This window comes from Bactrocera neohumeralis, unplaced genomic scaffold (genome assembly GCF_024586455.1).
Source record: "Bactrocera neohumeralis isolate Rockhampton unplaced genomic scaffold, APGP_CSIRO_Bneo_wtdbg2-racon-allhic-juicebox.fasta_v2 cluster11, whole genome shotgun sequence".
Lineage (NCBI taxonomy): Eukaryota > Metazoa > Arthropoda > Insecta > Diptera > Tephritidae > Bactrocera > Bactrocera neohumeralis.
Window position 1 is genome coordinate 5,192,027 of NW_026089624.1, and position 15,556 is coordinate 5,207,582.

The 15,556-nt window shown below is 35.7% G+C and overlaps 1 protein-coding gene across 13 annotated transcripts in view; it reads right to left on the reverse strand.

Annotated features, from left to right (window-relative positions):
- Positions 1-11,123: 11,123 nt before the first annotated feature.
- The window catches only part of LOC126765670 (paired box protein Pax-5), a 169,690-nt gene continuing 165,257 nt past the window's right edge, over positions 11,124-15,556 (reverse strand). For 11 of the 13 annotated variants that reach the window (XM_050483301.1, XM_050483295.1, XM_050483292.1 and 8 more), the window contains 2 exons: positions 11,742-11,852; positions 11,124-11,420 (listed from right to left, as the gene is read on the reverse strand). In XM_050483301.1, the coding sequence (XP_050339258.1) occupies positions 11,254-11,420; positions 11,742-11,852 (278 nt within the window). In that variant the 3' untranslated portion in view covers positions 11,124-11,253. Of the gene's footprint in view, positions 11,421-11,457; positions 11,673-11,741; positions 11,853-15,556 lie in introns of those variants that run through there. The other 2 variants (XM_050483291.1, XM_050483294.1) reach the window with 2 other exon arrangements.

A 15,556-nucleotide genomic window follows, 5' to 3' on the forward strand; every position in this document is an offset into this window, starting at 1 on the left:
TTTAGATTTCACTGAACTTAGTTAATCCTTACTTGTTTAATACAATAACCCCTGAAAATATTTCTCCGGCTTTGATCGTTGCAAAATGCGAGATATACCGAGATATACTTTTTTACTTGATTTTCTTATATTTTATTATATCAAAGTTAAATCCGAAATAAGATTTAAACAATATCTTAAAGTGGATACTTTTCATTGAGATATTATTTATTGTTTCTTTTTGTCTTTCGCTTTCCAGGTTTTATACAAATCGGGCTGCAGATTATTCAAATAAAAATATAGTTGTACATAAATATATAGTATAATATGGAAAGTTGTAAATATTCGGCTATTCATAAACTAATTATAATTTAATTTTTTACTGCTGGTCATTAGATTAAACTATTTTAAAAGTGTTTACAATATATAATCTCAGATATTAAAATTACATATAGATTTATGATATAAGTACTGATGCGTGTGATCACTAATTTACATCCTCGACACATAAAAGTTTCACACATCTTTGCAATATTTATTTCATTATTAAAAAAAATATACGTCCACAAATAAAATAAAATGCAAGTCCCACTTCTACTAAAAGATATTGGTTTTCATAAAACTGGATTTTTTACGTAAATATTTTTTTGGTTTCAAAAGCATCTTTGTCTTCAAAATTACTGTTAATCAACATATTTAATAATACTGCCTTTTTTATTAAGCTAGCGGTATTTAATATACATATGTATATAAATGTATTCGAATGAGTGTTATACATACATATGTTCACATAATCATTAAAATAATAGCTATTGACTATAGGGCAATTCAAAATCTGGGGCAAATGGTGAATTGCAAATATGCAAGATTCACAATCTGGTGCAAATGGTGAATTGCAAATATGCAAGACCATTTGCACCAGATTGTGAATTGCCCTTATGTGTTAAACAGGTCACTCAAAGCTAACTAAATTTGTGATTTGTTATGCACTTCCTGCATATGTATTTCTTTACTATTTATATACTACATATAATAAATAAATATATTTCTTTGACTTGTCTTGTATTTATTATTCTAATTCATTGTTTATCTCATATAAATGTATCCAATCATATACTCCTAATTTATCCAAATTTACATCTATAGGAAACTACTTACGATATAATATCTTTTTACTGCTTATATTTTATTAAAAAATCTTTGTATAGTGTAATGCTTGGTAAAGCCCGGAAAAAAATGTATATTGCATATATTCTCTTATTAAGCTGACAAATGGTAAGTACAGTTATTATTTTATGTCTTGGCTATTATAATGGAGCTCAGAACTCTCTATTGAGAGTGATGTTTACGGATACTAAAAATTGAGCAGTGCTCATTACTTCAAATGAATTATATTTTCTTAAAATAACTTGCTCAAATGGATCGTAGTACATAATGCTACAACATTCTTCGTAAATAACATATTCGGATTTTTGGTGTTATTTTTATACTTGAGAAAATACCCGTTATCAATACTTCTCACACTAATCATTACCATGAGAAAAACTATGACTAGCTTGTATATCCAGTCAAAATTATAACAATTTTCAATTGTTTAGCTTAAACCTACGAACGTTGATCTTTTCGACTTATATACTTATTATACATAAGTGACAGAAATGAAAAATAGTATTTCTTACTTTTATGACATTAACCCAAAAAATATTTTTATACTCTCGTAACATGTTTCTAGAAAGTATAAAAGTTTTAGTCAAAATACGGGTGAATGTTTGTCTGTCCGTACACCCGAGATGGTACAAAGAAGAACCGGTCTCAAAATTGGAATTTGGGAGTGGCTCCACTCATCTTTAGGTGAAATCCAATATCTAACTAATAGACCAATTTAAACTAACATTTTATATATTGGTCAATATTTGACGTATCCCATTGAAAGTCACAAAGTAATAGTATGTCGTGATGTCAAATATGGACTAATGGCTAAATTAGCTTTCATATCTTATGTATAAAAATAAAACACTATGTCGTTATGTGCCCGAATAACGTCCGAACCGCAGCGCGTAAAGACTTGAAAATTTGCTCAGGTATTATTTGAGGACGGACATGGGTTACATTTTATATTTTTATGTTCATACATAAAAAAATATATTTCAAATTAAAAGCATGTGTTCTGTTTTCATGTAAGAAACATTGGAATATTTCTTTACTTCAGATATGTTCAGTAATTTTGGTTAACATATATACATACATAAATAGTATGTTTATAGATTATACTAATTGTTGTTAATGAAGAAGACGTTTTTTTCTTGGACACATCATTTGGAAGCATGGCATTAATAATATCAATACAGAAAATCGTCTTAGCAGATGCATCGTCAGATATTGCGGCTACTTTGTTAGATGATGGACGCACAGACATTCATAACAAACCAAACAAAACATGTTACATAACAAAAAATAGCGGAAAAGCTACAGTGCTGAAAAAAGTTCAACCATAATTTCAGATGAGTGCATGATATGCTCGTCAACAACGAGTTATTAACAGAGTTTCGAAAATGTGTGAAATCCTTCAACAAATTTCCTTAGCTTCCGTGGTAGTTATCTTCATAAAATTGCATGGGGAGTATCCCAGTATACTTGAGCAATTTCAGAAGTTAAGGCAATCAGTCCAGACTCAAATACATCCGATATAATGATTTCTCACTTTTCAGCTAACTTTAAACCTTTTAAAATTGGTCAATAATAAATGAGTTAATTCAATGATATGAAATGGATATGTTTTCCTAACTATTATGAGGTTTAGCGCTGAATATGAATAAAATTGGTCTAGACCGTTTCTCTTGTCGACATTTTCCTCAACCAATTTAGCTACTTTGGTTGCATACATATATGTACAAGTATATCAAATACATACAAGTAACATTTGAGTTGATTAGATTGATTTTAATATAAATACCTCGGACATGAAACAGGTATAGCAATGAAGATAAGTGAGTCTAATGCTTATAATAAAAGTTAATAAGACACCAAGTATGGTTACAATACTTTCAGGTTTTCGTCGAATAATTAAATTGCAATGTCTTCGCAGCACTTTTTAAGTTTTGCCAATACCTTATAATACTTAATCGGCTTTGATCCTTGCATATAACGAGAGTATAAAATGTTCGGTTACACCCGAACTTAGACCTTCCTTACATTTTACTTAATACTTTTTAGAGTTTCATCAAATTATTACATATCATATATAAGTTATTAACTTCGGTTTTGTCAAATCGATAATATCTTTGAAAATAATAAAATCATTGTCCATTATTAGTTACGTTTAGGTTACTCGGAAACACATTCGAGTAATTCCATTACATGCTTAACTTAAAAAATATAAAGAAAATTCCTCTGAAATATAATTTAGTGTTGTTGTGGCATAAAATGTTCTCAAAACGTTAGGGGTATAAAAAAACAGTTTCGTTCGTGCTTGTTCATTTGAGGCATGCTTGCACGCGAGGGAGCGATGAGGAAAAACTGTAAGTTGGGCGTTCACTGCTACCTAATACGCTATTTTTTTTCCACGACAGCCGGTTCTACGCACCGGAATTGACCCCGAATTTAATCCGGCCAAGAGCTGTTTTTTCGGTAATCTAACTCTGTTTGGATCGGTAAGTGTTAATCTAAGTTTGTCGTCATTAGAGCAAAGCCTTGCAGCAGGGTTGCTCAGTATCCTCCTGACTCGTGCTTGCATTGAGTCCAACCCGGACCCGGAGGAATTTTTCTGCTGCGTTTGCGCTAAATTCTCCATCCAAACTCCACCTCGGTCAGGTGTAATACCTGCAATAAATGGAGCCATCTTAAGACCTGCTCAGGCCTTAAGACACATAGGGAGTGAACCACGAGTTACGAGGCCCCATGTTGCCAACGCGACACTAGCCTCTACGGCGGTGCAAACTGCATACTGTTCTCGCGCTACGCCGCCACTCACCCCAAGTGGCCAACAGAGGACCTCCACGCTCCCCAGGAGCTCAAACAGGCAACATAGCTCCCACTCTGACTTGTCCATCCGGTCAGCCGAGGTAGAGCTCGAAATATTTAATATATACATCCCCCCAGTTACATGTTGACCTATATATATCACCCGAATATAGGAGCGCTACTTCGTGGTGAAAACCGTCTGGTACTAGGCGACTTTAGCGCGCATTTGGCATTCCTGCCAGTCTAACGATCGTAGGGGGATGGAGCTGGCGGAACAAATTGACGACTCGACATTCTGCACAATGAATGTCGAAGCTCCTCCCAGAGTTATGGGCACCTGGCGACCTATGCTAACTTTAACATCAGACCATCTGCCCGTAATTATCTCGATCGAGAAACCTCCCGATTTTGTTTCTGTGGACAACCGCACCTTCGTTAACTTTAACAACGCTAACTGGATTGGCTTTACAGAATTTACTCCCTGCCGAAGCAGCCGTTTTGTCTAATGAGCGCGACACCTTACGCCATGCCGATCCCGGGGATCCCCGAATATGGGATCTCAATTTGGAGATTCGGCGATTGGTAAACCAGCATAAGCGGGCGCAATGGATAGAGCACCTGAAGTCCTGCAACCTTTCCACCGGTGTGAGTAAGCTTTGGGCTGCTGTCAACGCTTAGTCTAAGTGGACATGATGACGTGATGACCGAATTGATGTTGAAATCAATGGTGTTGCCTGATCGGACCCGAAGAAGTGTGCTATTTCAGCCGACAATTCACACTGCACCCTTCGGTAGACAAAACCAAGCAATGTGTTAACCGAAGGGTGCGCAAAGAGCCAAAGAATGCGCGCCACTTACTATCACCAATGAGCAGATTTAGAATGTCATCAACAAAGCGAAATCATCCAAATACATTGGACCTGATGGAATCAACATGCTTGTGCTAAAGCATGTGATGCTAAGCAATTGACGTCGGTGGCATGTGTTCAAAAGCAAACAACTATCTCTCCGACCTTTCTCGTTTTTTCTCTTCACGGAACCCAACACTTTCCCCCACCAAATCCACAGCGACTACATTTACGAACTGGACGAAGGAGGATAGACTTGAGCTTAATATTGCAGTCGATGGCGTCAGGATTCTGACTGTCAATAATCCTAAGATTTTAGGTGTAACATTTGATAGTCTATGCTGCTTCACTCCTCATACGACCGTGATTATCGCCAAGATACAGAGCTGAAAAAAAGTCCTCAAGTCGCTAGTCGGCAGCACATGAGGAAAAGACAAAGAAACGTTGCTGGCAACTTACAAGGCAATCGGCTGAAGAGCTCGAGTTGCAGCGAGAAACCTGAGTGACTCTTGCGCAGCTTCTTTCTGGATACTGTAGCAGGTTAAGCTCCTGCTTGTCCAGAATAGACCCTGACATATCCAACAACCTGCGTGCAATGAGTCTCCGCATGACACTGGTCACCTCTTTGCATTCCCCACCAACCCCCTTTGATCCGAACCCGTCGAAACAGCACGTTTCCTGGGCCTACCGCTAGATGACATCGACGATAACCTAGATAGCCATTATTATCCCAACGGGGACGGATAATCGTTAGAACAACAACAACAACAACAACAACAACGCCATTCATTTTACACTCTTGCAACTAGTTGGTACAGAGTATTCCACTGTATCATCTAAAACTAAGGGAGATAGATATAGGGTTATGTATATATAAACGATCAGGATTACGAGAAAAGTTGAAATTCGGTTGACTGTCTATCTGTCCGTCCGTCCGTCCGTCCGTGCGTCCGTGTAAGCTGTAACTTGAGGTAAAATTTAGATATTTCGATGAATCTTGGTATAGGGTTTCTTAGTACAAAAAAAATTACGAGTTCGAAGATAGTCGTAATCGGACCACTGCTATGCCCACAAACCGCCATTAACCAACATATAAAGCGCCATAACTAAGCACTAAGTTAAGATATAAAGCTGTAATTTGGTACAGGGGATCCCTTCTTTACTTGTTCATTGTAAATTCTTTGATTGGTTGCAATTGCACCTAATTCCTGAAAAAGGTTTACAATATACTTTTTAGAACTATAAATTTTGTCGTATATTTATACTCTCGCAACAATGTTGCTAACGAGAGTATTATAGTTTTGTTCACATAACGGTTGTTTGTAAGTTCTAAAACTAAAAGAGTCAGATATAAGGTTATATATACCAAAGTGATCAGGGCGACGAGTAGAGTCGAAATCCGGATGTCTGTCTGTCCATCCGTCCGTCTGTCCGTCCGTCCGTCCGTGCAAGCTGTTACTTGAGTAAAAATTGAGATATCATGATGAAACTTGGTACACGTATTCCTTGGCTCCATAAGAAGGTTAAGTTCGAAGATGGGCAAAATCGGCCCACTGCCACGCCCACAAAATGGCGAAAACCGAAAACCTATAAAGTGTCATAACTAAGCCATAAATAAAGATATTAAAGTGAAATTTGGCACAAAGAATCGCATTAGGGAGGGGCATATTTGGACGTAATTTTTGGAAAAGTGGGCGTAGCCCACCCCTACTAAGTTTTTTGTACATATCCCGGAAACTACTATAGCTATGTCAACCAAACTCTATAGGGTCGTTTTCTTCAGGCATTTTCATATACAGTTGAAAAATGGAAGAAATCGGATAATAACCACGCCCACCTCCCATACAAAGGTTATGTTGAAAATCACTTAAAGTGCGTTAACCGACTAACAAATAACGTCAGAAATCCTAGATTTTACGGAACGAACTGCAGAAGGAAGCTGCACCCAGACTTTTTTTAAAAATTGAAAATGGGCGTGGCCTCGCCCACTTATGGACCAAAAACCATATCTCAGGAACTACTATACCGATTTCAATGAAATTCGGTATATAATATTTTCTTAACACTCTGATGACATGTACGAAATATGGGTGAAATCGGTTCAGAACCACTCCTTTTCCCAATATAACGCTATTTTGAATTCCATCTGATGCCTTCTCTGTATAATATATACATTAGGAACCAATGATGATAGCGGAATAAAACTTTACACAAATACGGTATTTGAAAAATATGTAAATGACGGATAATGAAATTTCGATTATCACTTTATCATGCGAGAGTATAAAATGTTCGGTGACACCCGAACTTAGCCCTTCCTTACTTGTTTTATTATATGATTTTTATACTCTCGCAACAATGTTGCTAACGAGAGTATTATAGTTTTGTTCACATAACGGTTGTTTGTAAGTCCTAAAACTAAAAGAGTCAGATATAGGGTTATATATACCAAAGTGATCAGGGCGACGAGTAGAGTCGAAATTCGGATGTCTGTCCGTCCGTCCGTCTGTCCGTCCGTCCGTCTGTCCGTCCGTCCGTGCAAGCTGTAACTTTAGTAAAAATTGAGATATCATGATGAAACTTGGTACACGTATTTCTTGGCTCCATAAAAAGGCTAAGTTCGAAGATGGGCAAAATCGGCCCACTGCCACGCCCACAAAATGGCGAAAACCGAAAACCTATGAAGTGTCATAACTAAGCCATAAATAAAGATATTAAAGTGAAATTTGGCACAAAGGATCGCATTTGGGAGGGGCATATTTGGACGCAATTGTTTTGGAAAAGTGGGCGTGGCCCCGCCCCCTACTAAGTTTTTTATACATATCTCGGAAACTACTATAGCTATGTCAACCAAAGTCTACAAAGTCGTTTTCTTCAGGTATTTCCATATACAGTTCAAAAATTGAAGAAATCGGATAATAACCACGCCCACCTCCCATACAAAGGTTATGTTCAAAATCACTAAAAGTGCGTTAACCGACTAACAAAAAACGTCAGAAACACTAAATTTTACGGAAGAAGTGGCAGAAAAAGCTGCACCCAGCCTTTTTTTTAAAATTGAAAATGGGCGTGGCGCCGCCCACTTATGGACCAAGAACCATATCTCAGGAGCTACTAGACCGATTTCAATGAAATTCGGTATATAATATTTTCTTAACATCCTGATGACATGTACGAAATATGGGTGAAATCGGTTCACAACCACGCTTTCTTCCAATATAAAGCTATTTTGAATTCCATCTGATGCCTTCTCTGTATAATACGAGTATAAACATTAGGAACCAATGATGATAGCGGAATAAAACTTTACAAAAATATGGTATTTGAAAAATATGTAAATGACGTATTATGAAATCTCGATTATCACTTTACCATGCGAGAGTATAAAATGTTCGGTGACACCCGAACTTAGCCCTTCCTTACTTGTTTTTGTATGGAATATACAAACACGTTTACAAATGTGCATAACAAAAAACCTACCTACATACAAGATTTGGAGAAAAAGATACGATGGGGAATGGCAGAAAGTTGCCCGTCCCGAAATGCCCACGTGAACTGACCATGCAAAATCAAAAAAAAAAATTACGGCTGATGTGCCCCAAAATTAGCAAGAAATATCCTCTATGATCACAGTCGGAAAATTACTGTAGATTAGTGTAATGCGCTGAAAGATTTCCACGTGTGACCTCGTGTTATGTTAGAGATATTTGAAATAAAAAAGTGATTCACGAAAAAGTTAAAGGGCACCACATGAGTAAACTGTTATAATATACATATGTAAAATTAATTAGAGAAGGAGGATATATTTAGGAGGATAATTAGATTTTGTTCGAATATCACTATTGAACTCAAGCAATTACTTTTTTAAAATGACAAAAATACAAATTTGTTATATTAATTTCCCAAAAGTAAGTAGAATGTATAGGTAAAATTAGTTTTTATATTTTATTGTTATATTAAAATCCCTGTAAAATAGGCATTTGAATGAAACTTAAAAGCAAACTCACCATTTATCTGTCCGCTACTAAACACATATCTGCTCTGGGGCCCCAAAATCATTTGGGACCATCCATTTACTTTTACCATAAAAATTTTAGAAAATACTTAAGACTGCATTATGAGACTATATTTATTCAAATGACTTTTGGTATCAAAAACAAAAGAAGTAAACCAATGACTTCGCCAACCATCCATTATGACACTTTGTAGCTACCTCCAGGGTTTGTCCGTACAGAAATATGACTGATTTTCTTCCGCCGCGACTGTACTTCGGGGCGTGCGGGCACAGACTGGATTCGGTAGAGGGCGTTCCTAGCTTACGAACGAGTGTATGTTTCCGAGCACCTGGAGAGTCAGGACAAACATGTTTCTGTGACTGATGCAAGCAAAATGCAGTGTTCGTTAGAGCAGAGGTACGCGATTAAATTCTGTGTGAAACTCGGTAAATCTGCAACAAAGACGTTTGATATGATCAAACAGGCTTACTCAGATATTGCTTTAGCAAGTGGTGTGTTTCGGTGGCACCAGGTCTTTTTGGAGGGCCGGGAAGAGGTCGCTGATGAAGACCGGAAGAATAGCAAATCCAAAGTGAAAACGATGCTGATTGTCTTTTTTGAAATCAGAGGCCTCGTCCACCATGAATTTGTTCCTCCTGGACAATCCGTCAACGCCAAGTTTTACGTGGAAGTCCTCAAGAGACTCAAACGAAGGGTAAATCGGGTCCGACAAGATAAGGCAGACGATTGGAAGTTACACCACGACAACGCCCCGGCTCACACCGCCTTTCTTGTGACAAGTTACCTAACCAAGGCCGGCATCCTAACGATTCCGCAGCCGCCCTTCAGCCCAGATGTGGCCCCTTTTACTTTTTTTGTTTCCTTGCCTGAAAACGCCGATGAAAGGAGATCTAAGCAGCATGCACCTCGGCTGTCACGGCTATTCCGGAGAATACTTTCCGTAACGCCTTCAATGCTTGGAAATCGCGCTGTCAGCGCCGCATTGACGCAGAAGGAGCCTATTTTAAAAGTTTTTAAAGAATTGCAATGATTGGTGCAATAAATTTTTTAAAATCAACTCAGTCCTATTACTTTCCGGACAAACCCTGTAATATTTATATTACTGAATACTCGAGCGTATTCTTCTTATTTTAAGTCAGTGGTCGGCTAAAAGAAGCCGAGATAATATACAAATGTGAGAACGAAAGTTAAGCCACCTCTAGAGAACTATTTTTTTTATTATGTTTAAATTATCTAAACAAGAGCATTTATCTGGGTCAAACCGCGTAAAGTGGTCCATGAAAATTTCGAAAAATTACCGATTTTGAAAATTAGCAGTTCATTAGGAAGGGAACTAGACGCATACTCCGTGATATAAATATTTCGTAGTTATTGAAGGTTGAAATTTAGAGTACTATAAAATTGTAAAATTATTTTGTCATAAACTATCTCCATTAATCGATGAAATTTTGTGAAGTCAAAGAAAACTGTCCGTGCTGCATTACAGATATTTTTTTACGACCCATTTGTTAAAATAATAATATTTTACATAAGTTTTAGTTAAACAATTGAATTTTTTATGTGTTCTTCACGCTAAAAAAAACTGAGAAGTATGTGACGCAACGCGGAAAATATTCACTTTTAATAATCTGCAAAAAAAATTTTTGTTCATTCATACCATTCCAAAGATAATGAATTTTTTGTTCCCCTACCGCTCTTAAACCACCACTCTCATGGACCACTTGACGTGGCTTGACCCATCTTCCCATATTTTTTCGTGTAAGGTATATTTGCCCAACATCACAGTTTTGTGTAATGTTGTTTCGTGCTGTGTTAATAATGACGATAGAGAGACTAATGCGAAGTGTGCTAGGCACAATTTTGATATGTATAAAATGTTGAGCTCATCTTATACTAATTTATATTAAAAAGATGTTTGGTATTTGTACGAAAGTTTACAATTGACCGTTTAAGCAAACTCGGTAATGATAACTTACGTAATAAACAGCTCGGTAGAAATAATTTTTGTGGAATTCAGTAACACTACTTCAAGGACAATCTGTACTGATGTTAGCCTTTAGCATTGAATACATTTGCTCATGATAAAGTTTAAGTATATGAAATTACCTCCTTTCTTAACAAGCATTTGAGTAAAATTTGACGCAGTAAAGTTAGCAGCTAGCTTTAATATTAGTAAGAGGGCTTCTAGTTTATTTGGAGGAACTTCTATGCTTTACTTTGATTTTATTTCAAGATACTATCTTGATTTGACATTGCCGAAGTTAATATTCGATTTTAAGTCTTCTTAATATATTTGCGAGGATTCAAAAATACAACAGGATAAAGTTAAATTTTTGGTTGTATTTCGAAAGTGCTTGCTATAATCTTAAATATAAGTTAAATATTGGTATTATTGCAACAACTCTTAGTTTCGATTATATGTGTGGTATTTTGCTTGTATTTTTAAACTACTATACCAAAAATATGTCTGATGTTTCCGATTTCGTGCAGGCACTTCCAGTCGGTGATGCAGCAGACGCCAAAGAGTTGGCGCGGGTGGCTGCCAAAGGTGATCGCATATCCTGATTTAATGCGCCTGATGTTTGACTTTGACTCCCATCATAGTAGTAAGAAGAATCTTTTGGAAGTGAGAGAAGTAGTGAATACAAATAAAATTTAAATGCTCCAAAAATTTATTGGCGATCAATACGAGTTTTTGAAGGAATACAAACGTAGAAATCTATTATATTTTTAAGAATTTTCTTACACAATTCGATACTGACATCAGTTTGGATTGTTTTTTATTTATTTTTCACTTTGAGCAAAATCTTTCTAATGCTCATTGAACCAATAGTTCGATGAAGTAGTTGAAAATTCTAATGATATAATTCTGAAGATTTGATGTTAGTTAAAGCTTAACTATTTCAAACATTAAATAGTTTACATTTATTGAACTTACTTAATAGACCAGTGCCTGCTGTATATCCATAAGATCCATACGCTGATCCATACTGAGAATATGCCGGATTATAGGTGTACTCTGTGGTAGGCACAACGGACCCGCAAGCTGCTATAAAAAAAGAGAATATACTGATGAAGAGAAATATTAATTCCGTTTCAATTTCTTATATTTAAATCCAACTTCTCTCTTACACCGTAGCACACAAATTAAATGAATAGTACTAAGTGAAAATTTGAGTATCTAAGCGATTATAATCAAATCGTTTTGTGCAAAATCAAGGTGGGATACATACTATTAGAGGACAGGAAGCCAAACAACCGTAAAAATCGTGTATGCGCGAAATGTTCAAGATATCAATCTGATTAACTTTGCCTGAGAGAATATGCGTCTAAAACTGTTTTCAAGCCAGCGATTTTTTAGGTCAAGTGTTTTTTTTTGGGATTATAAAATTTTCTTCGTTATCTTTGAGATATCCAAATGAAATTAAATGCATAGGTGCGTTTTGTTATTCTATTGAACATTTGTCAGAATCGGCCAAACCGTTATTACATTTTCCGGTATCCTGCTTTTAATTAAAAACCTAATAGCACATATTTTTGCGGAACTGTTTTCTAATACATGCTTAACAAGAACAGTGAAAATAAAGACCAATGCAATAACCTCTATTTTCTTTCTTCGTTCGCTCCAAATCTGTTTTAGACACATATAGTATTCTCTCTCTTCAGAATGATCTGTTGAACATTTTCCGCTTACGCGATTTTATAGAAAAAAATAGACTACATATACTTAGGTTGAAGTGTTGTTCATAGAATTATATTCCAGATATACATATGCATCCACAAATTTACGATAAATAGTTTTCTTAAATAGTTTATTTTAACTTTACAAAAGAATGTCGTCGTAAAGTGCAAAACCTACAGGGGTTGTTTGTAGCACTGCGTTGCATTGAAAATGGGAATAAAGTAAATCATTTTGATTATAGTTCTCTCGTGCCTCAATTTCGACTAGCTTTAGTCTTACTTTAATACTATTTTAAAATATTTTGTAAAGACTGAAGTATTTTTATTTTTAGGCTTGATTACTTTCTGGCATGGAATTTTTATTTAGATTAGAAGATAAATTGCGCAAGTCTGAACATTTGTTAATTAAAAGTGATGTTCGGATTTTTTCGACTTATTTAACTAACAATTTCTTAATTTAAATGGAATAATAAGCTCTTGATTTTACTTAATTGTTAGCATTACCTTGGTTAGCAAATTATTGAAATACAGGTACAAGTCTTTCCTTATAAATCTCAACCAGTCAAAAAAGGTTATGTTATTAGTACTATGCAAGGTGGGATTGTGGTAAATTCTTTTGTTTTTGAAATCAATGCATAACAATGTGTCTATAATATAAAAGTAATTAAATGGATAAATTAGCTATTAAAAGTAATAGTAAGATCCAGTTGTGACCTTGTTTTAAAATGTACTCCAAGGAGTTTTAAGTTATAATAACTTTCCTTAATACAAAGTGCATTTCCAACTTTGTATTATAAAATACTATTTGTACTGTAAATACTTGCACAATAGTAAACAATATATTAATATTATTAATAATGATAATTAATTTTCTTAAACATATACAGACACAGATTGCTTAGTTTATTTCATTCGTACGAAAATAAAAGAAGTATTTCGACGCCAAGTCATAACTTTACGTTGCTTTACTCATCAAATTCATGTTTTAAGTGATCAAAAATGAAATAATGTATGTAAGGCAATGTATGAGAGCTCGCGTTGCCGTGGTGAATAAAGATCTGTCTTCGTTGGTTGGTTTTCCTGATTTTTTGAGAGACAAATGGCAAGCAAATGGTTGTGTACCACTCAGACTTTACTCCTCTGTATTGTTCTAGAGGTAGGGTTACGACATGTTCAGTTTTTCTAAAAAAACAGGCAACCATTTGCTTAGAGATGCTTAGTGCGCGAAAAGCATTTTTTAATTCCGCTCAATTTTGAATATCCCTACAGTGGACTACTGTTAACTTTCGGGATCATTTGCATAAATTCACGGTTCACCACCTGTTACCTTGTCATAGACGTATTTCGAAGCACCGTTATTGCATTCTTTTGACATTCATCTCGACCTCTCTTGAATGATACACATATTGTATGAGATTGCAATATTGAATGTATGCTAGTCTCGGTAGTGCGGTTATAGTTGCCTAAATCTCACGATAGGTCGCATGACGATCTTGCAATATCACTTTTTGCGCACAGAATCAGAATCAATAGTTTCCGGAAAAATAATTGATGTGAACGAGCTTCAAGAAGTTCGTCTTGGGATAATTTATGACGTCGATTGAATTTATCATGCCATCGATAACCGCTAGTCATTGATGGAGCTTCATAGCGAAAAGTTGAGTTAAGTTCATCGATGCACTGCTGCTGAGATATGATCCATGTCGAAAGTTGTAAAAAATAATTGCGCGAAAATGTTCGCGATTTAATTCATTTTTTTAGCCGTGATAAATATTTTAAGTTCTTTAGACAACTCAAACAGCACAATATCAAAACTTTCTGAGTATGTATAAAATTAAAATTGTCGAACTTTACGATACAGTTTTGAAATTGCCAGTTTGTAACACTAGGGTCGCCAAATAACCAAACAACAGAAAAAACAAATGTACCCTGAAATGAAAGCAAAAAAATAATCGACAATTACGCAAAAGAGCGAATTCCAGTACTTAAAGTAACGAGGAGTTTAAAAATTTTGCTTAACATTGTGCAATTGTTCATTATACGTATAATATTATAAAAAATGGAAAGATAAGACGTCGGTTGAAAATCATCCATGGTGTGGTCGCCCTTAGGCATTTTATAAAACAAACGAATGTTGGTTGGTACGCAAGGTCAAAAAAGAAACCAAAACAAATGGCAAAAGGCAAAAAGATGTGAAAGATGTGTAATAGAAGAGTGGTACAATATAGACACATCTATAACAAGAAAATTGGCCAAATCAATACGTCGACGTTTAAAAGATGTAGTCCGAAAAAAAGGAAGAACTACGCGATATTACAAAATTTTGACATATTGGTTTTTAACTTGGATTCTGAATTGCCGAATATTGTTTTGCTTTTATTTTTGGAGTAATTCAGGTTTGTGCTTTTTTGGTTAGTTTTGTTGTATTTATTATAATAAAACTCATGAAGTTACAAATTAAATAAAAGTTTGTCACGAAGTTTGTAACACCCAGAAGGAAGCGTCAGAGCTTCTATAAAGTAATAGGCGATAGTTGGCGCTGAAAGCGCGTAGTTCTAGTTTTATTCGTCGGGTCATACTATACCTTTTTGGAAAGCTCATTTCACGCGCTAACACGTGTTTGATTGATTATCGTTTCTTTTAAGTCGTTCGTGAGTTATAGCGTCGCAAACATGGAGCAAAATAAAGAGAAAATACGGCATATTTTACAGTACTACTACGATAAAGGTAAAAATGCCGCCAATAAAATTTGTGCAGTTTATGGACCCGATACAGTTTCCATTTCCACCGCACAACGATGGTTTCAACGTTTTCGCTCTGGTGTAGAGGTGGTCGAATATGCGCCACGCTCCGAAAGGCCTGTCGTCGAAAATTGCGATAAAAACGCTGAATTGGTCGAAAGAGACCGGCATAGTAGCAGCCGTAGCATCGGTCAAGAGCTGGGCATGAGTCATCAAAAATTCATTTCAATTTCAATAATAAAAACAAAATTCTATAAAAATACCGCAAGACTTTTTTGACAACCCATTATATATATATATATGTATAAAAGATTAGTATGTTGAGCTGAGT